Source organism: Gorilla gorilla, chromosome 9 (assembly GCF_029281585.2).
Source record: "Gorilla gorilla gorilla isolate KB3781 chromosome 9, NHGRI_mGorGor1-v2.1_pri, whole genome shotgun sequence".
Classification (NCBI taxonomy): domain Eukaryota; kingdom Metazoa; phylum Chordata; class Mammalia; order Primates; family Hominidae; genus Gorilla; species Gorilla gorilla.
This window is the reverse complement of record NC_073233.2, coordinates 37,714,174-37,739,498: the sequence shown is the minus strand read 5'-3', so window position 1 is coordinate 37,739,498 and position 25,325 is coordinate 37,714,174. Positions and strand designations below refer to the sequence as shown.

At 36.8% G+C, this 25,325-nt stretch overlaps 1 protein-coding gene across 1 annotated transcript in view; it reads right to left on the bottom strand.

Annotated features, from left to right (window-relative positions):
- The window catches only part of DNAJC24 (DnaJ heat shock protein family (Hsp40) member C24), a 62,976-nt gene that overhangs the window by 37,174 nt on the left and 477 nt on the right, over window positions 1–25,325 (bottom strand). Inside the window, exon 2 of the mRNA XM_031016287.3 lies at window positions 24,717–24,860. Coding sequence (XP_030872147.1) covers window positions 24,717–24,827 — 111 coding nt within the window. The 5' untranslated portion in view covers window positions 24,828–24,860. The remainder of the gene's footprint in view (window positions 1–24,716; window positions 24,861–25,325) is intronic.

Genomic DNA, 25,325 nt, shown 5'->3' with positions numbered 1-25,325 from the left:
TTATAAAAATCAAATAACACATTATGAGTCAATATATTTTGAACAAAATTTAAATTTTTTAAAAAATGGGGTATACAGTCAGAATGACTATCATTTAAAAGTAAAAAAATAATGGATGCTTATACACTGCTAGTGGGAATGCAAATAAGTTCAGCTACTGTGGAAAGCAGTTTGGTGGTTCCTCAAACAACTTAAAACAGAACTATCACTCGACCCAGCAATCCTATTATTGGGTATAAAACCAATGGACTATAAATCCTTACACCACAAAGACACATAGGACATGGATGTGTATGTTCATTACAGCACTATTCACAATAGTAAAGACAAGGAATCAACCTAAATGCCCATCAACGTTAGGCTGGATAAACAAAATGTGGTACATATATTAACACAACATGGAATACTATGTAGCCATAAAAAAAAAGAATGAGATCATTCCTTTCCAGCAACATGAATGGAGATGGAGGTCACTCTCCTAAGTGCACTAATACAAGAACAGAAAACCAAGTACTGCATGTTCTCACTTATTAAGGTGGAGCTAAACACTGAGTACACATGGACACAAAGAAGGGAACAATAGACACCAGTTCCTACTTGAGAGTGGAGGGTGGGAAGAGGGTGAGGATCAACAAATTACCAATTGGGGGTACTATGCTTATCACCTGAGTGACAAAATAATCTATATATCAAACCCCTGTAACATGCAATGTAACCTGCAATAATGTTATAACAATACAAAACAAAACAGCTTTTTGTTTGTTCTACTTTTTTTTTGTATTTTAATGCATTATTTTTGCTTTTACCTTCATATCAATTCCTCCCTTCTGCTTTCTTTTGATTTACTCTATTTTCCTTTTCCTAACTTTTTACCTGGGTGTTTAATTCATTTATTTTTTTCTCCTTATTTACATAAGTATTTAATACTATAAACTTTATTTGATAATTATTTTAGCTGTATTTCATAGATTCTAACATATTTGTTAAATATGGTTCCTTTTATTTTATATTTTTCTTTGAGTCAAGAGTTGTTTAGAAACTTTTTTTTAACTTCAGAGTGCAATGGTATTTTGGGTTTTTATTTTATGAATATCAAATATCTGCATTACGAAAAAAAAACAGTGTGGTGGAAGAGGAGGGCCATCATAGCAAGCCCTCTAATATAATTAGTTGATCCTCGTTAAGGATTCCACATTTGCAAATTCATCTACTTCCTAAAATTTATTTGTAACCCCCAAATCAATACTAGCAATGCTTTCTCGGTCATTGGTGACATGTGCAGAGTGGTGAAAAACTTGAGTCACTTGACGTGCATATTCCCAGCTGAAATTAAGCAAGGTAACGCTATGCCTCCTTCTTTCAGCTCTCATACTGCAAGTATCCTTTTCACAGTCTATTTAGTGCCATGATTTTTGCATTTTTGTACTTTTTGTTGGCAATTTTGCCGTTTCAAATGGCTCCCAATTAGTGTAGTAAGTGTTGTTTAGTGTTCCTAAGAGCAAGAATCCCATGATGTGCCTTATGGGGAAAACACATATGCTTAGGTAAGTGTCACTCAGGCATGAGTTACAGTGCTGTTGGCCCTAAGTTTAATGTTAAATAAATCAACAATATATATTAAATAACATGTTTTAAACAAAAACAAACATAAAACAAGGTCTTTTATTGATCACTTGAGGAAACTGTTGTGAGCAGAGGCTCTCAGTAACGTAACCCTACATTTCCCCTAGGATCAATGTTTCAGTATTTGCTAATTCAGTGTTTGTGGCAACTTTGAAGAACATAATTACAGCAAATAACCAGAATAGATGGTACAATAATATAAATATATATTACAATTAATTTACACCTTGTCTTAGTCTACTTTATGCTGCTATAACAAAATATCTGAGACTGGGTAATTTATAAAAAACAGAAATTTATTGGCTCACAGTTCTGGAGGCTGTGAAGTCCAAGATCAAGGTACAAGCAGGTCAGAGCCCAGTTATCTCTGCTTCCGAGATGACACCATGCACGCTGCATCCTCTGAAGAGGAGGGTTATGCTGGATCCTCACATAGCAGGGATATGGGCTAAGAGAGAGTAAGAGGGAACTGAACTTGCCCTTTTCTAATAGCCCCAATCCTACCCATGAGGGTGGAGCCCTCACAGCTAATCACCCCATAAAACTCCTACCTCTTAACACCATTACAACAGTGATTAAATATCAACATGAGTTTTAGACAGGACAAATATTCAAACCACAGCACACCTTGCCTGCTTTTAGAGAGTGCTCTTGGTCTCTTCTCTATTGCCATACCCCACATCCTTAGCTAAGAGGATCTGCATATAAGGCTCCTATGTGCCCCATTATAGGTTATGTTTCACTCCTCCTTCTAGGGACTCAGGACACAAGAATCCCCTGCCCAAACAACCTGAAGTCAAGAGGAAGCTTATATCTCTGGTTAGGGGTAGAAAGAGAAGCAAGGTAGGATAAGTGGTAGCTGTCTCTGTACTGCTGCATTCAGGCATAGAAGCCCAAGGACTCTGTCTTAGTCCATTTGGACTACTACAACATAAAAACCATAGACTGGGTTGCTTAAACAACAAAGATTTATTGCCTAAATCAAGGCACTAGCAGATTTATTGTCTGGTGAGGGCCTGCTTCATAGATGGCTTACTCTGTCCTCACATTGTGAAAGAAGTAAGGGAGGCGTGGCACAGTGGCGCACACCTTTAATCCCAACACTTTCAGAGGCCAAGGTGGGCAGATCACCTGAGGTCAGAAGTTTGAGACCAGCCTGGCTGACAATGGTGAAACCCCGTCGGAAGGCTGAGGTGGGAGAATCTCTTGAACCTGGGAGGCAGAGGTTGCAGTGAGCTGAGATCACACCATTGTGCTCAAGCCTGGGTGACGGAGCAAGACTCCGTCTCAAAAAAAAAAAAAAGAAAGAAAATTGTGAGGGATTTCTCTGGTGTCTCTTATATAAGGGCATTAATCTCATTCACAAGGGCTCCACCCTCATGATCTAATCACCCTTGAAAGGCCCTGCCTCAAAGAATTCTAAATTTAATCCTGGTCTTCCAGGTCTATATGAAGGTATATTTGTAAGGAAAAAATATTTTTAAGATAGAATATCAACATATTTTATTTAATATTACCTTGATTGATAATGTTTAAATACACAAGCACGTGGTATGTAGACTTTATTTCTCTGGGTCTAAAACTACTAGGAGTGGGCCTTATTACTTGGTATATATTTAATTTTTATGAGTACATAGTAGGTTTATATATTTATGGAGTACATAAGGTATTTTGATACCGGCACACAACACATAATAGTCACGGCAGGGTAAATGGGGTATCCATCACCTCAAGCATTTATCCTTTATGTTACAAACAATCCAATTAAACTTTTAGTTATTTTTAAATGCACAATAAATTATTGTTGACTGCAGTCACCCTGTTGTGCTATCAGATACATCTTACTCATTCTATCTAGCTCTATTTTTGGAACCATTAACCATCTCCACTGCCCTCTCCCCCACCTATCTACCCTCTCCAGCCTCTGGTAACCATTATACTATTCTCTATCTCCATGAGCTCAATTGTTTTAATTTTAGTTCCCACAAATAAGTAAAAACATGTAAAGTTTGTATTTCTCTGCCTGGCTTATTTCACTTAATATAATGTCCTCTTCTTTCCATGCATGTTGTTGCAAATGACAGGATCTCACTTTTTATGGCTGAATAGGACTCCGTTGTGTATATATACATTTTTTCATCCATTTGTCTGTTGATGTACACTTAAGTCGCTTCCAAATCTTGGCTATTGTGAATAGTGCTGTCATAAACATGGGAGTGCAGATATCTCTTTGATATACTAATTTCCTTTTTCTGGAGTATATCTAGCAGTGGGATTTGCTGGATCATATGGTGGTTCTACTTTAAGTTTTTTGAGGAACCTCCAAACTGTTCTCCATACTGGTTGCACTTATTTAATTCCCATCAACTGTGTACAAGGTTTCCCTTTTCTCCACCTCCTCGCCAGCATTTGTTATTGTCTTTTTAATAGAAGCCATTTTAACTGGGGTGGGATGACATCACTTCATAGTTTTGATTTTTATTTCACTGATGATCAATGATGATGATTGAACAATTTTTCATACACCTGTTTGCCATTTGTACATCTTCTTTTAAGAAATGTCTATTAAGTTTTTTGCCCATTTTAAAATCACATTTTTTCCCTATTGTTTAAGCTCGTTATACATTCTGGTTATTAACCCCTTGTCAGATGGGTAGTTTGCTCTAACTAGGACTTCCAGTACTATGCTTAATAACAGTAATGACAGTGGGGATCTTTGTCATGTTCCAGATCTTAGAGGAAAGCCTTTCAGTTTTTCCTTATTCAATATAATACTAGCTGTGGGTTTGTCCTATATGGCGTTTATGATGTTCAGGTATGTTCCTTCCATAACCAGTTTCTCAAGGGTTTTTGTCATGATATGATGTTGAACTTCATCAAACGCTTTTTCAGTATCAATTGAAATGATTATATGGCTTTTATTCTTCATTCTGTTGATAAGATGGATCACATTGATTGATCTATGTATGCTGAACCATCCTTGCATCCGAGGGATAAATCCCACTTGGTCACGAAGAATGATCTTTTGAATCTGGTTTGCTAGTATTCTGTTGAGGACTTTTACGTCAATACTCATCAGAAATATTGGCCTATGTTTTCTTTTTTTGATGTGTCTTTGTCTGGTTTTGGTATCAGGGTAATAATGGCCTTGTAGAATGAATTTTGAAGTATTTTCTCCTCCTCTATTTTCCAGAATAGTGTAGTAGGATTGGTATTAGTTCTTTAAATGTTTGGTAGAATTCAGCAGTGAATCCATTGGGTGCTGGGCTTTTCTTTACTGGGAGATTTTATTATTATTTTTTTTTAAGATGGAATCTCACTCTGGCAACCAGGCTGGAGTGCAGTGGCGCGATCTTGGCTCATTGCAACCTCCACCTCCCGGGTTCAAGCAATTCTCCTGCCTCAGCCTCCCGCGTAGCTGGGACTACAGGCATGCGCCACCAGGCCCAGCCAATTTTTGTATTTTTAGTAGAGACAAGGTTTCACTATAATGGCCAGGAAGGTCTCAATCTCTTGACCTTGTGATCAGCTCCCCTTGCCCTCCCAAAGTGTTGGGATTACAGGCGTGAGCCACCGCACCCGGCCTTTAATTTTTTTTTTTTTTTTTTTTTTTGAGATAGAGTCTTGCTCTGTCACCCAGGCTGGAGTGTAGTGGCACGATCTCGGTTCACTGCCACCTCCACCTCCCGGGTTCAAGCAATTGTCCTGCCTCAGCCCCCCTACTAGCTGAGATTACAAGTGCATGCCATCATGCCTGGCTGATTTTTGTATATTTAGTAGAGACGGGGTTCCGCCATGTTGGCCAGGTGGGTCTCCAACTCCTGACCTCAGGTGATCCACCCGCATTGGCCTCCCAAAGGACTAGGATTACAGGCGTGAGCCACTGCGCCCAGCTTGATTTTATTACATCTTCGATCTCGTTACTTATTATTGGTCTGTTCAGGTTTTGGTTCTCCTTTTTTCATGTGGGCACCTATTGCTATAAACTTCCCTCTTAGTACTGCTTTTGCTTTATTCCATAGGTTTTGGTATGTTGTGTTTCCTTTTAACATTTGTTTCAAGAAATTTTTCAATTTCCTTCTTAATTTCTTCATTGACCCACTGATCATTCAGGAGCATGTTGTTTAATTTCCATGTATTTATATAGTTTCCAAAATTCCTTGTTATTGATTTCTAGTTTTACTCCATTGTGGCTGGAGAATATGCTTGATATTATTTAGACTTGTTTGAATTTTAAAAAATTGTTTTGTGACCTAACATATTGTCTGTCTTGGAGAATGATACATGTGCTGAGGAGAAGAATATTTATTCTGCAGCTGTTAGATGAAATGTTCAATAAATATCTATCAGGTAGGTCCATTTGGTCTATAGGTGCTGATTAAATCTGATGTTTGTTAATTTTCTGTCTGGAAGATCTGTCCAATGATGAAAGTGGGATGTTGAAGTCTCCAGCTATTACTGTACTGGGTTCTACCTCTCTCTTTAGCTCTAATAATGTTTGCTTTATATATCTGGCTGCTCTAGATATCTATTTGGTGTATATATATTTACAATTGTTATATCATCTTGCTGCATTAACTCCTTTATCACTATATGACCTTGTCTCTTTTTATAGTTTTTTTCTTGAAATCTATTTTGTTTGATATAAGTATAGCTCCTTTTACTCTTTTTGTTTGTTTGTTTCCATTTGCATGGAATGTATTTCTACATCCCTTTAAGTCTATGTGTTTCTCTATAGGTGAAGTGGGTTTCTTGTAGGCAACAGATGGTTGGGTCTTGCTTTTTCTAATTCATTCAGCCAGTATGTCGTTTTGGAGAGTTTAGTCCATTTACATTCAATGTTATTATTGATAAGTAAGGACTTACTCCTGCCATTTTGTTATCTGTTTTCTGGTTGTTTTGTGGTTTTCTCTTCTTTCCTTCCTTCCTGTCTTCCTTACAGTGAAGGTGATTTTCTCCGGTGGTATGTTTTAATTTTTGCTTTTTATTTTTTGTGTATCCATTGTATGTTTTTTGATTTGAGGTTATCATGAGGTTTGTAAATACTATCTTACAACCTATTATTTTAAACTGATGACAACACTGATTGCATAAACTAACAAGTAAAGAGATAACTAATAAAAACTCTAAACTTTTACTTCATCCTCCTGCTTTTTAAATGTTTGTTTCTATTTTATATCTTATTATACTGCCTATGTCTTGAAGTGTTATTGTAGCAATTACTTTTTATAGGTTCATCATTTACTCTCTCTTCTCAGGATACAAGTAGTTTACCTACCACAACTACAGTGTTATAAGTTTTTCTGTGTACTTACTGTTAACAGTGAATTTTGTACCTTCAGATGGTTTCTTATTGCTCATTAATGTACTTTTCTTTCAGACAGAGGAAGTACCTTTAGTATTTCTTGTAGGACAGGTCTGGTTGATGAACTCCCTCAGCTTGTATTTGTCTGGAAAAGTCTTTATTTCTCCTTCATATTTGAAGGATATTTTTTGCTGGATATACTATTCTAGAATAAGTTTTTTTTCCTTCAGCACTTTAAATATGTCATGCCACTCTTTCCTGGCCTGTAAGGTTTCCACTGGGAAGGCTGGTGCCAGACACATTAGAGCTCCTTTGCATGCTATTTGATTCTTTTCTCTTGCTGCTTTTAGGATCCTCTCTTTGTCCTTGACCTTTGGGAATCTGATTATTAAATATCTTGAGGTAGTCTTATTTGGGTTAAATCTGCTTGGTGTTCTATAACCTTCCTGTACTTGAATATTGATATCTTCCTCTAGGTTTGAGAAGTTCTCTGTTATTAACCATCTGAATAAACTTTCTATGCCTCTCTCTCTCTACCTCCACTTTAAGTTTAATAACTCTTAGATTTGCCCTACTGAGGCTATTTTCTAGGTCTTGTAGGCGTGCTTCCTTCTTTTTTTTATTTTTTTTTCTTTTGTCCCTTGTGACTGTATTTTCAAGGAGCCTGTCTTCAAGCTCACTAATTCTTTATTCTGCTTGATCAATTCTGCTGTTAAGATATGCTGATGAATTCTTCAGGATATGAATTCCATTTGTCAGCTCCAAAATATCTGCTTGATTCATTTTAATTATTTCCATCTTTCTGTTAAATTTATTTGATAGGATTTTGAAATGCTTCTCTGTGTTATCTTAAATTTCACTCAAAACACCTATTTTGAATTCTCTATTTGTAAGGTCACATATCTCTATCTCTTTGGCATTGGCCACTGTTGCCTTATTTAGTTTGTTTGGTGAGGTCGTGTTTTCCTGGATGGTCTTGATGCTTGTGGATGTTCACTGGTGCCTGGGCATTGAAGAATTAGGAATTTATTGCAGTCTTTGTAGTCTGTGCTTGTTTATGCCTGTCCTTCTTGGGAAGGCATTCCAAGTATTCAGAGAGACTTGTGTGTTGTAATCTAAGTCTTTGGTCACTGCTCGTATATCTTCATTAGAGGGCATCCCAAGCCCAGTAATGCTGTGGCTCTTACAGACTTGTAGAGTTACTGCCTTGGCGATCTTGGGTAAGATCTGGGAGAATTCCCTGGATTACTAGCCAGGCTCTTGTACTCTTCCCTTATTTTCCCCCAAATACAGTTTCTCTCTCTCTGTGCTAAACTGCCTGGAGCTGGGGAAGGGGTAACACAAGCACCTCTGTGGCCATCACCACTGGGACTGTGGTGGTTCAGACTTGAAGCCACCACCGCACTGGGTCTTGCCCAAAAGCCCACAGTGACCACTACCTGGCTACCTACCTATGTTCGCTCAAGGTCGTAGCGCTCTATAATTAGCAGGTGTTGAATTCAGCCAGGCTTCTGTCCTTCCCTTCAGGACAGTAAGATCCCCCTGGCCCTGGGCAAACCCAGAGATGCTATCTGGGACCAGGGCCCGGAGTTGGAATCGTAGGAGTCTATCTGGTGCTCTATTGTACTGTAGCTGAGCTGGCACCCAAGCCACAAGATAATGTCTTTCCGACTTTTTCCCCTCTTTTCCTCATGCAGAAGGAGTCTCTCCCCTATGGTCACCACCATCCCAGGCCTGCAGCAAGTACTGCCTGGCTACCACTGATGTTCACTCAAGGCCTACAGACTCTTCAGTCAGCTTGGGGTGAATGCTGCCAGCCCGGGGTCTCTCCCTTCAGGGCAGTGGGCTCCTCCTGGCCCAGGGAAGGTCCAGAGATGTTGTTCAGGAGCCACAGTCTGGAGCTGGGGATGCCAGGAACCCACTTAGTGCTCTACCCCACTGTAGCGAAGCTGGTATCCAAGGTACAAAACAAAGTCCCTTTACTCGTCTCTCTCCTTTCCTCTGCAGGAGTCTCTCTCCATGGCCACCATAGCTGAAAATGTGGTGGGTCACATCTGAAGCCAGCACAGCCCTGCGTCTTACCCAAGGCCCACAGCAAGTACTGCCTGGGTACCAGTGATGTTCAAGGCCCAACATCTCTTTAGTCAGCTGGTGATGAATCCTGCTAGAACTGGATCCTTCCCTTCAAGGCAGAAGGTTCCCCTCTGGCTCATGGTGTGTCTAGAAATGTAGTCTAGGAGCTACAGCCTAGAATGGGGGGCCTCAGGACTCTGCCTGATACCCTATTCTACTGTGGCTGAGCTGGCATCCAAGTTGCAAGACATAGTTGCCTTTACTCTCTACTATCTTCACCTCAAGCAGAAGGAAGGAGTCTCTCCCAGAGTTGTAAGCTGCACTGCCTAGGGTTGGGGGAGGGTTGATGCAAGTACTCCCTGGGCCACCCTAGCTGGTATCTCATCAGGTCATGTGGACCCCAAGTCAACTGGCTCTGAGCCCAGCATAACACATGTCCAGGAATTACAACCCTTGTGGCCTAGACTGCCTTTCAAGTTTACTTATGACCCCAGAGAACTTTAGCTCATGGTGGCAGGGTTTGCTGGAATTGGAACTCAGATTCAGACCTCTGGGATAGACAACTTGCCTCTGTTTAGGGCTGATCTAAATGCTCTTTGTGGGTGCTGGTTGAGTTCTGCCAAGTGTTGCTTTCCACTGTGACACAGCAGCACTGTGGATGCAACATCCTACGAGCGTGGTGCTCTCCCTTCCCCAAGCACACGGATTCTCTTTCCACGCCATGTGGCCACTGCAGGGGGATGGGGGAGGGATGGTGTAGGTGATTAAAGACTGTCTTTCCTATCCTACTCCATGCCTCCTTCCTTAATATAGTTATTCAATTTGATGTTCCTGCAGAGAGGATGACCACCGGAGGCTTCTATTCGGCCATCTTGCTCTGCTTCCTCTCTAGGATTGGGCCTTAATAATATTACATTATTACTATCACCTTTTCACAATCTTGTCAAAAGAGGGAGGAAAAAAAGAACACTCAAGAAACCTCATATTTTTAGTGATCTTTGTGTTAGTTTACTTAACTTAGAAAAGAAACAAGTCTTTTAATGATAATTTAATTTACAAGATTTTTCTTACTTAACTCCCAGGGGGATTGGAGTCAATCATATGGTGGGACAGTAAGTGATTAAATTTTTACATTTCTAAGATCTTCATACAGTTTAACACAAAACAAACCAACAGATATCATCTAATATATAATTTACTTCAAATGCTTTTGTGGCACATTACAGTAGTACATGCATAAGATGGCATTCATTGAAAAGTCAGGGACATCTAGATAGTCACCAAAGTTTAAGGGAGTTGTAAAATCAAAAAGGTCACTGTAAGGGTAGATTCTAAAATCTACTCATGTATCTGGGAAGATCATGGCTCAAACAAAACATGGTTGGAATAACCAGTTTTTTGGCCCTTTTTTTATTATGTAATAATAAATTGCTCCAGTTGAATGCTTCACCACCTGAAGTTCCTTTTAATATTTACTTTCTAAAAACCCGATATGAAGAATCTAGAATAATTTGTGATAAATATTTAAAACTTTTTAAAAATTATAAGATAGTGTGCAAAAGTCACTGTGATTGTGAAGTAATCATGTCTGAACTAAAAGATGCATTAAACTGGGTAACAGAGGCTTTTTAAAAACTTTTTTCCCTTATAATTTTCATAACTATTATTCCTAAAAACAGTATTCTTTAGTAAACTGAAAATTATATGCTTATATTCTCTATTTTCTTTTTCAGATACGTTCCTTTAACTATCTAATATGCTTATTCTTCCCGATTCTAACATTCTCTTCTGGAACACTATTTGAAGCTCTCAAAAACATATCTTCAGACTAGCTATTGAAAATCTCAAGAGAAAAATGTTCCACACTCTTGGCTGAATTATTAAAAATGAAATCTAACAGCTGGATAGCCTCTGAGGATAGGTGTAGACAAAACACTGGTTCAAAGATTGCTACAGGTCAAATCACTTCACATGCTGTGTGGCTCTATTCTGTCATCAGTTCATGTGGGTCAAGGGCTATGTAACATCATCAATGAACCTGTAAGGAATAATAGAAAAGGGAGAACCGTACTGCAACTCATACAGAGAGGCCAAATGAACAGAGCTAACTTCCTTCTTAACCTTTTTATTCTCCTTCAGCAAAATCCAGCACAATTCAACCAAAGAATGTACTGAGAATCTATTATATTGAGTCCATGAAGTTGGTGCTACCAAGGATACAAAAATAACTAAGACAGGATCCCTGCCTCCAAGAACTTCACTTCTAGCTGAGAGGGAGCCACAGGCATAAGCAATTAGAGTAAAGATCGGATATGGACAGTGGAATAACAGAGTTATGATGTATCAATGGAACACCTAAGAAGTGGGGAGACTTTCTGAGTAACTACAACGATTAGTTCAAGTTCTTTGAGTTGTGCCTTAATGGGAGGTAGACTTCCTCCACTGAATAGCAAGAAATGAGAAGAGGGCTTCTTATTTACAATGGGGGTAGCGCTAGTCTATTCTTTTCATTAAGAACTACAAAATGAAGATGAAATATATTATAAAACACTATAAAAGCATCAAAGAGTTGACAAGATAGTAAGGCCAAAACTTAAGGAAAAACAATCAAAGACAAAGAACTGAAGGTGTTTTTGCCCTGAGAGTATTTTGCCTATTCTGGAAATTATTCTGGAAATGAACTTTTGTTTTGATAGCCCTATTTGGCTTAAGATAATTACATACATTATAGAGGGACTGACTGAGGAAGGACAGATTATTAGAACAGAAAACAAAAAAGCTGAAACGGAGTCCCACACCTAGCTGTGCAGAGGAGATACATTCTGTTACATTAGGATGAAAGGCTGCATCAGGTGTGGTTCCCACACTTATGGCATATGCTGGCCCTTGCCCTTTTTTCCTCACAATACAGCAATCCGGGGGGCATTTCTTTTCCATAAACTACAAGCAAAACTTTCTGTGCAACCTTGCTTTCCAATTCCTGTAACTGGTAATAGCACTAATTTCCCAACATGCAACTGAACACTTACAAAGTAAGAACAGTTTGCATAGGTGTCCAGATCCAAAGACAATGTGAAAATTACATGTAATCAAAACTACTCTTGAAAATCTTTAAATTGTCCATGAAGTATAGTATCTGAAGTTTCATGAATATAACCTATAATATTGTAACATGAGAAATACATGTATTTGGTCTCTGCCCCTAGTTCCCAGCAAACAGCTCCTAAAACCCTTGGAGTCTCTAGAGTGAAGAGTATCTTTTGTATGCTAATAGAATGACTAGTGGCTGGGGGCCCCTAGGCAGCTTCAGGATGGTGGCTGGTGACCAGAAAGACTAAAGCATGATTGGAGGGTTGGGACTTTCAGCCCCAGCCCTCAACCTCCAGGAAGTGGAGAGGGGTTGATGGTTGAGCAGCTCACCAGCAGCCACTGATTTAATCAAGTATGCCTACCTAATAAAGCCTTCATTAAAACGGATGGAGTACAGTGACCTCCAGATGGGTTAACAAAGAAAACACTGTGCCAGAAGGGCAGTGCACTCCAAATCCACAGCTTCTGCACTGGGGACCCCTACAGACCTCACCCTATGGATCTCTTCATTTATATTCTTCAAAATATCCTTTGTAATGAGTAGGTAAACACAAGTAAATTTTCCGAGTTCTGTTCAGCAAATCAATTGAGAATAAAGAAGGAAACATGGGAACCCAGATTTACAGCCAGTCAGTCAGAGGCACATATCACAACCTGGGGCTTGCATCTGACACCTAACATGGAGGGGAGTCTTATGGAAATGAATCCTTAACCCTTATGGATCTGACACTGACTCCAGGTAAACAGTGTCAGAACTGAATTACACTGGAGAACTGCTTGGCATGTGGGGAGAAAACCATGCACAATCCTACAGTCAGAAGTACTGTATTGAGTGGTGTGTGAGAGTAGGGAAAACACTTTGGCTTTTTCCCATCTCAAAACAACTGTATACAACAATATGTACATATAATTGCATTACATATACAATAATAAACAGATAAAACCACACATCCAAAATATAATTTTCCCATTTTTAAATGTTTTGATGGACAATAATAAATTAGTATAATGTCATTATTCTGTATTTTTATATGGCCCTGCATGATTCTTTAAATGCATCTTGTACATAATTTCTACTGACGATGATAAATTATAATAAGGCATCACATGCAAGACACTGGCTAAATGCTTTATATTCATTCTTTCATTTAGTCTTTATGAAACCCTTGAGGTAGGTATTATTGTGTTGATTTTTGCAGATAAGGAAACTGAGTCTAAGAGAGGTAAGTCATTCTTCCTAGGTCACACATATCATAAATGGTACAAGTGAGGCCCAAAGCCATGACTTTTAATTACTGTGCTATATATACAGCCTCCCTATAAAACCACATTTTAGAATTTATATACTGTACATAACATTTATTACATCAGATACCAGTACTTAAAATAAACTCTGCCATATCCACAGCACCTGAAAACAGCTCCTAGAAAAACAGTATATACTAACCCTAACAAATGCTGAGTGAATGGATGAATGAATTACTAAAGACACCCTCACATTGTTTCAATCCTCATAAACAGATTCGAATACACACATTTAACTAATTTGAAAAGTATAATTCTCAAAAAAATATTCTGGATTACCTTAGGGATTGTAAGAATTATATTTTGTATTTTTAAATGTTTTGAGAGCCAGGCATAGTAGCTCACACCTGTAATCCCAGCACTTTGGGAGGCAGAGGCAGGCGGATCATCTGAGGTCAGGAGTTCGAGACCAGCCTGGCAAACATGGTGAAACCCCGTCTCTACTAAAAAATACAAAATTTAGCCAGGCATGGTGGCATGTGCCTGTAATCTCAGCTACTGGGGTTAGCTGAAGCAGGAGAATTGCTTGAACTGGGGAGGCGGAGGTTGCAATGAGCCGAGATAACATCCCTGTACTCCAGCTCGGGCGACATAGCAAGACTCCATCTCAAAAAAAAAAAAAAAAAAAAAATTTTTGAGGTAACCAAAAAGTAATGAATAGCTAGTTTAAGTTGCTTCAGGGAAAAAGACATGTCTTTTCCAGACACTTATCCTACACACCACACCAATAACAATGCTCAATTTACAGTCAATTTCAAAATCTTAAGAGAATGAGAAGAGACTTCACAGTCCATTACTGAGTTTAAGAATCTATTTGATCTTTAATTGTAGATAACATGGACACAACAACATTAATTGTATTTGTGACACAGAAAATAATTCAAGCACACATATGTAATACAAATTATTATAATTATTAAGAAGAGTGAATTTGAAAATAAGGGAAAAATCAGTCAAAACACAAATAACCTTAACCAGTAAAAGGGGATTCGTGAGCTAAAAATTTATGATTTACTTGAAGTCAAATTTTAACGATGCTTCATGTCTCAAGAGGTATGGTTTTATGTATACCTTACATGTAATAGTTACTACTTTTAATCATATAAAACCCATATAACACCCGAATGCACTAATCAGACTTCTTATAAAACATATCCAAATGCACTAATCAGACTTCTTACAAAACATTTTGGTTGAAAGTATACTATGTAATGTGCTATAATAAGATTTACTCTTTGGGAGTGGGTGAAGGGATAAATTAATCTCTCTTTAAAAATCTTTACTAATTTGGTTCATTAAAGGCCAAATAAAACATCAAGATGTTTTTAGAGCCTAAAATAATGGCTCAAGAAATCTATAGCAACAGAAAGCAGATCCATGGTGGCCCAGGGAAGAATGAGAAGCATAAAGGAACTTTCTGAGATGAAAATGTTCTATATCTTGATATGGTGTTGATTATACACATACATGTAGTCAAGACTCACTGAAATGTACTGAAATAGGTACACTTTATTGCATATAAATTATACCTCAATAAAGTTTATTTTTTAAATGCCTAAAAGAAATACATCCTAATAAGAAACATAATAAAGTTCGAGTTATTTTATAAGAATAGAAGAAAAAGTAAAACAACTATCACCCTAGTTTCTAGAACTCCAAAAATTTAACAAAAGTGGGATATTAATCCCTTCAGAAAGGACTGACAAAAATGTTTTCCTGTCTTTGTATTTTGGCGTAACTGAAAATAACATACGCCAAATCATAAGGAAATTCTAAATGTGAATATATTTTAAAACAAAACTTTCACTTTTCCCATGTTAATGTTTGCTTAATAATACTGGTTGAAAATGATTTTTGGTCTGTAAGTTCGTTGCATGTTACTCGATTTTGAATATTTATTATGTGTCTTTGTTCTACTTTTCTGTGCTCATCTTCCACATCCTCAATCTCTTTCTTTAGTTTTTGACATTCTATGATTCTTTTAGCTAGATTCTTTCAGTTTCTGAAACGCTATAATTCTTTTAAGCTAGACTATGTGATAAATATAATAATGCCCTAAATCGTCTCTTCATAGATTTCCTATCAGCTAGGTAAGTCAGATGATAATTAGAAAGTTATCTTAAGATTTCTTTCAGCCGGGCACAGTGGCTCATGCCCATAATCCCAGCATTTTGGGAGGCTGAGGCGGGTGGATCACCTGAGGTCAGGAGGTCAAGACCAGCTTGGCTAACATGGTGAAACCCTGTCTCTACTAAAAATACAAAAAAAGAAAAAAAAATTAGCTGAGTGTGATAGCGGGCGCCTGTAATCCCAGCTACTTGGGAGGCTGAGGGAGGAGAATCGCTTGAACCCGGGAAGTGGAGGTTGCAGTGAGACTAGATCGCACCACTGCACTCCAGCCTGGACGACAGGGTGAGACTCTGTCTCGAAAGAAAAAAAAAAAAGATTTATTTCTTTCACTGTCTGTAAAAGGAAACTGTGGAGCATTTATACTCAGATTTTCTAACTTAAAAGCATTATCAACGATGACATTTTAAACAAGCCATAAAGGGGATATTTTTCATCTTAAAAACATGGCAAATGAGAGACAGATTACCACTGCAGTCTCAATTAATTGTTCTGTTTAAATTGCATCCATTATGAGTCAACAAACCAATCTTGGGTTGCCAAAAGTTACTTACAGTATGTTAAATTAAGAAAAAAATTCTCAGACTTGGTGGGTCAGCGAGAGCAGCGGTCCCCAACCTTTTTGGCACCAGGGACCGGTTTTGTGGAAAACAATTTTTCCATGGATGGGGGTGTAGGGAGTATGGTTTTAGAATGAAACTGTTCCACCTCAGTTCATCAGGCATTAATTAGATTCTCATAAGGAATGTGCGACCTACATCCCTCACATGCACAGTTCACAATAGGGTTTGTGCTCCTATGAGAAACCAGTGCCACAGTGGATCTGACAGGACGCAGAGCTCAGGTGGTAACACTCACACACTGGCTCCGCACCACCTGCTGCATGGCCTGGTTCCTAACTGGCCATGGACCAGTACTGGTTTGCAGCGTGGGGACTGGGGACCCCTGAGCTAGAGGACAAATGAAAATATAATAAGAGAAAAAAACAAAAACAAAAACAAAAGAACAAATACCAGAGCTGGCTTTAGAGAGTAACATAGTATAAGCATCTCATTTTTACAGATGAAGAAACTCAGATCCATGGAGTTTATGTATGTTAAGACACACCTTAGTTGTCCTAGCACAATTTTACTGGAAATGGCTAAGATAAAAGAAAATGAACTTCTTAAGATATTTTTACATTCCTCAAGAATTGGGGAAGTAAATGTCATTAACTAATAATCAGGCATGATAAGAACTCAGGTTTCCACAACACCACACTGCCACCTTTCACACTTTTCACCAAGTTTCTAGTGTAATTTCCTTCCCTCCCTCTAGAGCTCACGCTTAACTTTTCACTAGTCTGTACCTTTAACATAAATAATACCTTTTCTCTAAAGATATAATCTATTATTGCTGCATTTATGCGATAGGAATATTAAAAAAAAACCACTGGAAAGGTAACTGACTGCCTGCTTTTTTTTAATACAGTTTTCAAAGTATATGTAAAGTGTGTCATAATTTCTTGCTGCTAGTCAGTATGTTACTTAATCTCTGAGCCTTGGTTTACCCATCTATATATTAGAAATAATAATGATATTGCACTTTGCAGAGTTGAATAATTCACATGAAGTGATTACAAGAGTATCTGATAGCAGTGCTACATGTTAGCTAAAGTTATTCATTTAAAATGCTATTCCTGCCACTTTTATCACGAAAAAGAATTGTTTATGATAGAGTCTCTCTATGACATAACTATTTATTGTTACGTATCACACATTCTATATATTAATAATACCTAGATGACAGCTAAATAGTTAACTATGGTAAAAGAAATTATGATGTGAACTACAAGACAAGTTATATCTTCCAGATTTTTACTTACAACACTCCTAGATTTTTTTTCACAAAATTTCTCTTAATGCCTAAGTACCTTTCCTGTAATCAAAATCACTTTTGCTCTGTAATGTACTCAAAAGACTTATTTAAAGAATTGTTCTTCACTCCCTTCTTTTCCAACGTGGTAATTTTCTTCTGACTATAGTACAGGTCCCCTTTCTACTTTCTTTTTCAAGACATTAAAGTGGATGACATAACTAGCTTAAAGCTAATCTATATATAACCATTTCTAATCAAACGAGACCCTCTGAATGCCCACGTAAGTATTAAGTGGTATTTTACACCCTTCCAACATTAACAAGACCATTCTGCACACTCCTGACTCAAATTACATGGATTTTCTTCAAGATTATAGAACATATTATAACAGAAGCATATAATTTTCCAACACAATAACTCTTTTCCAACTGAGAAGTATCCTGTAATATTATCAGGATCAATGGGAAAAGACCCCCAGTTCTCAATTTGACAAAGCTTTTGAGATGAAGCTTTCTCTTAAATAAATAGCAATTTTCACATGCAAAACTGCAAAAAATACGGGAATAACATAACTAATCATTCTGGACCCTAGACCATTTCAAAGCAATGGATTACTATTCAAATTGTTTTTAATAGAAAACTAAAAAAAATTTTAAAAATCAATTCACAATTGATTTACTAATAAGTAAAGTCCCTATTAATAAAACAGTGCTGAAAAATGTTGGTTCAATTACTTTTATTTTTTATATAGTAAATTATTACACGGCAGGCCAATATGTATGTCTATAATATGTAATATGTATGGTATGTGAATGTCTTTAAAACTAATGCTGCACTTTACGTAAATATGTATCTTTAAAGTATTCTAAAATATCTCAATTAGTAAGAATTTTTTCAGAATCAGGACCCTGAGTAAGCATTACATTTACAAAAATTGAAATAAGGAAACAGTATTTACTAAATCAATATGTATTGTAAACTCAGCAGCCTACAATTTAGCAATATTTTATCTAAATACCTAATTGTGCAGGAGGTGTTAAATTCAAAGTCTTCTGAACTTAGAAAATTACATGTAATACGTGTGCCTTTTTACAAAATTAGATACACCATGCTGTTAGTCAAATGTAATTTTATTCTCCAGCTGTTTTGTGACATTGTTGAAAAACACAGACTAACAAAATGTGATACTTCTAATTGGGAAACAAGAATACAAACTTTAAAAGCCTGTTTTTGTTTTTAAAAATCTGATAAACATTATAAATAATATGCCTTTCCCTTATAATTTTCTCCTTAAATCTATTAGAAAGTCTAAACTTATGCAAAAAGAGTAAGAAAACTAAATTTCACTTCATAAGCCATAAAAAATCTAGATCCTTTCAAAATTACAAGACAGTAGTAATTATGTCTGACCTTCCATAATACTTAATTAACTGTGCATAAATGAGGTGTTCTATGGAAATCCAGAAAAAAATAAAAATTATGCCTTTAAACAACAGTAAACCCTTTTAGATGGCAATTACGAGAAGTGTGATATAATGGGAGAGAATCTAGAGTCAGAGGATACATGATCAAGCGTAGATCATAACCCTTACTAATTCTGTGTTTCTGACAAACCACTTAACTGTAACTAAGCCTTCATTTTCTCAAGTACAAACATAGGGGTAACAAAGCCTATCTTACAGAAGATAAAACCAGATGTGAAAGCATTTGTAAACTGCTAAGTACAATACACGTGCTACTAATTATACACTTACTACTCTATATTTCCTAGCCTTCTTAAACAAAATTAACTGAACATAACTCATGGCCATAATTATGATTATAAATTATTGCGCTGAACTGTAATACAAGGACCACTGATACATCAACCAAGAAAAAAGAAGGGCAAAATGCTATGAGATGGTGTATTAATCCATTTTCACACTGCAGATAAAGATATACCCGGGACTGAGCAATTTATAAAGAAAAACAGGTTTAATGGTTCAAAGTTCCACATGGCTGGGGAGGCCTCGCAATCATGGCAGAAGGCGAAAAGCATGTCTTACATGGCAGCAGGCAAGAGAGAATGAGAGCCAAGCGAAAGGGGAAACCCCTTATAAAATCATCAAATCTTGTGAGACTTATTCACTACCATGAGGAGAACAATATGGGGGAACCCCCTCCCCGCCACCCCATGATTCAATTATCTCCCACTGGGTCCCTCCCACAACACATGGGAACTATGAGAGCTACAATTCAAGATGAGATTTGGGTGGGGCCACAGCCAAATTATATCAGATGTATTGTCTCTTGTTGCCTGCTGCCAGGTTGCTAGCTGAGACTTCTTGCTCCCATAGTATACATAGCTATCTACAAGGAGCCTTCCCAGAATAATGCTAGTTGAAATTCTCTCTCCGGTAATTTGCTGCTTCACTTCATCTCTCACCCTTCTCAACAGATAACTTTGTCTTCTACTTCACAGAGAATAAACAGAAGGTACCAAATGAGAGCTCATCAACTTTCTGCTACCAAACCTACAAACAAACCGGCTATTGCAACCATCTTTTCCTCCTTCCTTCCTTCAAGTAACAATGAAGACAGGTCCCTCCTATCTCTTACCTAAAGCTAATCCTTCTACCTATGATTGAGATCCTATTCCTCTCTGCTTTTGTTAATTATTCAAACTCTCCTATAACTTCAGTCTCAAGCTTTTCCGTGGCCACTTCCCATACAGTGTAAACATGTTCAAGTCTCTCTCATCTTCTAAAAGAAAAGCAGAAGAAAAAATTTCAACCTTTTATTACAGTCCACCTACACTCATTCTCCTTATCTAATGGCTATACCTCCCCTGTCTTAGAGAAATATCATGAAATGTACTAAAGACATGGCAGGGAGCTGGGGAGGCACGATTACAACTAAGATCATTTTGAAACAGTGAGTGAGAATCAGGTGAGGTAGTGGATGGGCAGAGTGCAAATGCAAAGGCATATGGCCACAGAAGGGTATCTGGCCTCTAAAGGGAAAAGAAAATAGTTCAGGGCTTCCACTAAATGGCAAATTAATTAGAGAGAGGGTCTTGATCTGTCGCCCAGGCTGGCGTGCAGTGACACAATCATATCTCACCGTAGCCTTGAACTCCTGGGCTCAAGCAATCCTCCTGCTTCAGCCTCACGAGTAGCTAGGATTACAAGTGTGAGCCACAGCAACTGGCTCACACTTTCATCCCTCTGAAAATTCCTTGATAGTAACAGCAAAGGAATAATAATTTTTTAAAAAAAGGCATAAATGTGTAAGAACAAACAGGAGAGAAGAGAAAAAACAGGCAAAAGAACAGGAGAGAAAAGACAGGCAAAAGACACCAAAATTTGAAGAGATGGAAAATTCATCAATAAATGATAACATATTCAGTGTACCTGCAAAAACTGAAACCTAAGTCTAAAGTGAAAGAGACAAAGAAGTGAGTTCATTCACACAGAGGCAGGAGAAATTGAGGAACGGAAGGCATTAAGTACCTTTGAGAGTGGAGTTGAGGGGCAAAACTAAACAAGAGAAAGACTGGTTAAGACTAAAAAAATGGTTAGCCCTCCACCTCTCTTCCTCACTATAAAGCCAGAAATCACAATTCATTTTATGGGGCTAGCATAACTATGATACTAAATTTAGATATAAACATTATGAGAAAAGAAAATTACAGACAAATATACAGCATGAAATTAAACATAAAAATCCATGACAAAATAATAGCAACTAGAATCCCTCAATGTATAAATATAATAATGCTTCATGATAAGTGGTTTGTTTATCCTAGGGATGAGAAGTGGGTTTAACTTAAGAAAAATCCATGTGATTCACCACATTAACAAATTAAATGAGAAAAATCAATAAATGCAAAAAAAAAGGATCTAACAAATTTAAATACCTACTTACCATAAAAACTCTTAGCAAAGTATTAATTGGAAGAATTTCCCCAAGCTGATAAAGGGCATCTTTAAAAACATACACCTAACAGCATACTTACTGGTAAAACATTGAAGGTTTTCCTCCTAAAATTAGGAAGAAGACAAGGATACCTGCTCTTAACACTTCAACTGAACATTTTAATAGAAGCAACCAGCTAGTGCCTTAACGTAAGAAAAGGAAATACAAGACATACAGATTGGTAAGACAGAATTAAAACTCTCGTTATTTGCAAATGACATAATTGTGTTGGCAGAAAATTCTAAGAGATTGACAAAAATAGCTATGAAAATTAAAAAGCAAATTTACCTAGATTGTAGGATAAAAGACCAGTATATAAAAATAAGCTATAATTTTATATACTATCAATCAACAAGTGAAAAATGAATTATTTTTTAAAATACCATTTATAATGGAACCAAAAACCAAATAACTAGAAATAAATTCAAGAAAAGATATGTGAGACCTCTACACTGAAAATTATAAAACACTGACGAGAGAAATGAAAGATGGCTTAAGTAAGGAGAAGGATACATGTTCATAGATTCAAAGACTCAATATTATTAAGATGCCATTCTACCAAAGTGGATACCTATTATTTCAATCCCAGTTTAAAACTCAAGCAAGATTTTTTTGGTAGACATTTACAAGCTGATTCTAAAATTTCTGTGGAAATATAAGCAAACTAGAATAACCGAAATAAACTGGAAAAGAAGGATAATATTAGAGAACTAACTTTACAATGACTTTGAGACTGATTATAAATCTACAGTAATCAAGATGGAGGTATTAGTAAAAGGATAAACAATATATAAAACAGAATAGAGTCCAGTAATAGACTCATATTGCCAAGACAGTCCAATGGAGAAAAAAGTTTTCAACAAATGATGCTGGAACAACTGAATATACTGAGGAAAAATAAAAACATGACCTCACATCTCATGCTATACACAGAAATCATAAGTCTAAAGGTAAAAGCAAATGACCACTTCTAGAAGAAAACATCGAAGAATATTCTTATAACCTTAGAGAAGATGGAAAGTATTAACTATAAAAACACACATTTGATAAATTATATTTTGTCAAAACAAAAAACTCTGCATCAAAAGACACCATTAAGAAAATGACCTGGTAAATCACAGACTAGGAGAAAATATATACGACATATATACAGAATCAAGAATATATTTAATTTAAAAAAAACACTTCATATAAGAAAATTATACAAATGGCCAATTATCACATTAAAAAGGGCTCAACATCATTAGTCATCAGATAAATTTTAAAAAAGCAACAACCCCACAATGGGGTATGACTAGACACTGTAGAGTAGTCCAGTGATTCTCATGGGATGTGGCAATTTTGACATGCAGGCGGCATTTTTGGTTGTTACTGGCATCTAGGATCCTGCCACACATCTTACAAAGCACAGGACAGCCGAAATAACCAAGAATTATCCCGCCCAAAATGTCAACGGTGGCAAAATTGCAAAAACCCCAATAGCCAAAATGAAAGAGACCAATAACATCAAATATTGGCAAAGCTGTAGAGCAACCAGAATTCTCTGATACATTCTTAGCGCATATGTGAAATGATTTATCTACTTTGCTGTTTGACAGATACTACATATTATGTGCAGACTGCTTCTCAGTGGCCCATTAAAGGCCAGCATGGCCTACAAGAACCAGAATGATCCAGTCTACTTTTCCAGGTTCATTTCCCAATTAACTGAGTGAGGTACAAGCATGGTTTAATATTAGGATACTTTTCAATAAAGTCTACTTGATTCTGCTGACAGAAACTTTAAAACTTCTGGGGCAAAAGGTACCTTAAGGTCATTTAGTCCAACATACTACCTAAAGTAAGAATATTAGTACGATCGTGATGATGAAACAGTTAGTTTCTCACAATGAACATTAATAGTTTTGGCAAAACAACACTGATGTAACTGGTATAAACTAAAGAGACAACAAATTCTATATAAATAATGGTTCTTTACTCTTTATAAACTGAGTTAACCGGACTTCGGTATAGAATTACAGACATTGGCTTAAGAAGCATCACAATACAGATTGAAAAAATGAATATAAAAATTCAGAGATATATTTACAAATACTACAATTCATTTAAAAAAAAAAGAGTCGGCCGGGCGCAGTGGCTCATGCCTGTAATACCAGGACTTTGGGAGGCTGAGGCGGGAGGATCACTTGAGGTCAGGTGTTTGAGACCAGCCTGACCAATATGATGAAACCCTGTCTCTACTAAAAATATAAAAATTAGCCAGGCATGGTGGCATGCGCCTTAATCCCAGCTACTTGGGAGGCTGAGACAGGAGAATCCTTTGAACCTGGGAGGTGGAGGTTGCAGTGTGCCAAGATCGCGCCATTGCACCCTAGCCTGGGCAACAAGAGTAAAACTCCATCTCAAAAAAAAAAAAAAAAAAAAGTCAACTGATAATTAGTGTATAAATGGTCTAAATCAGCATTACCCAATAGAAATATAATGTAAGTATAAATGCCAGCTACATATGCAATGTTAAAAAAGTAAAATGCAAGAGAAACAAACTTTGATATGTGCAAATACATGCATGCATATTATGTGTATAAAACACAAAATAGCCAGTAATCCAAAATATCATCATTTCAATATATAATCCACATAAAAACTGTTTGATTATTAACTACAAAGAATTATCAGACAGGGAGTTTAAGTGTGATAAGTTTATTAAAGGATATAGTAGAAACAGTGGACAATATGTATAAAAAGATGAGAAAGAGATAGAAACTTTAAAAAAAGAGCCAGTAGAAATGCTAGATATGAAAATTAGGTAAGAGATCAAGAATTCTTTTAAGAAGTTTATCAGCAGATGGACACAGTACAGGAAAAATAAAACCAGTGAACTTTAATCAACATAATCAACATAAAAACTGTTAAATTATTTTAATTCTTTTTAAATACTGTCTTTAAAATCCAGTGTATATTTTACCCTTACAGTCCATCTCAAGTCAGGCTAGCCACACTTCAAGTAATCAACAGCCACATGTGGCTAGTGGCTACTGTTGTTTATTATGTAACAACACTTCTAAATATTTTACATGGATTATTTCATTTAATCCTCCCTTGGCACATATAAGAAAAAGTAACTTGTCCAAATTCTCACAGATAAAGATGTACTCAAGATTCTAACTCAAGCAGCCTGACTCAGATCTCCTGCTCCTAACCATGCTTTTCCACCTCAAATCAAGTTTTTCTGCAATATTACTGAAATGTTCAATTAAATCAAATTAATACCTGGATTCCTGCCACTGGTATCCTATTTTCTGGAAACCTAAATTTGTGGTTTCATATAAAAATTGATTTTTTTCCCCTCATGATTTAAAATCTGAAAGAAAAGACTTACCATTAATATGAGTTTTTGATATTTTTGTTTTAGGTCTGATATATTTGCAGATGGGTCTGCTCCCAGGATGCTGTACCAATCCTTTTTTGGCATCTGCTCAACCGCCATCATCCATGGAACCAGAAGTGGGCCTTCTCAGATTAGCTGAATAGAAATATTAATGACAATTCATCACAGTTTGCCATGTATCTAAGAAAAAATTAAGTACTGCCCTTGTAAATTCTTTAGTATTTAGTCGAGTAAATCATGATTATAATGCAAACCTGAGGAAGCACAGATTTTCATTTAAAATGCCCCAAGAATTCCAGGTATAAGTGTACCGACAAGTATGGAAAACGTGTTAGGTATTTCACGATATATATTTATACTTTAATTAATGAACAGCATTAAAAAAATAATTTTATAATGAACCAGGTGGTGTATGAACCTCTAAGAAGGTATTTCTGCTAGTCTTATGATAAAACTGGCACACAAGTAAGCACTCACTAAACACGCTGGAGGAGCTTAATGAATATTTACAAAATGAACGAATAAAAAAAAAGCAAAACAGAACACCAAAGAATTAAAATAAATTTGGGGGCATTCCTTCTGAATGTTTCTCGTTTGCTT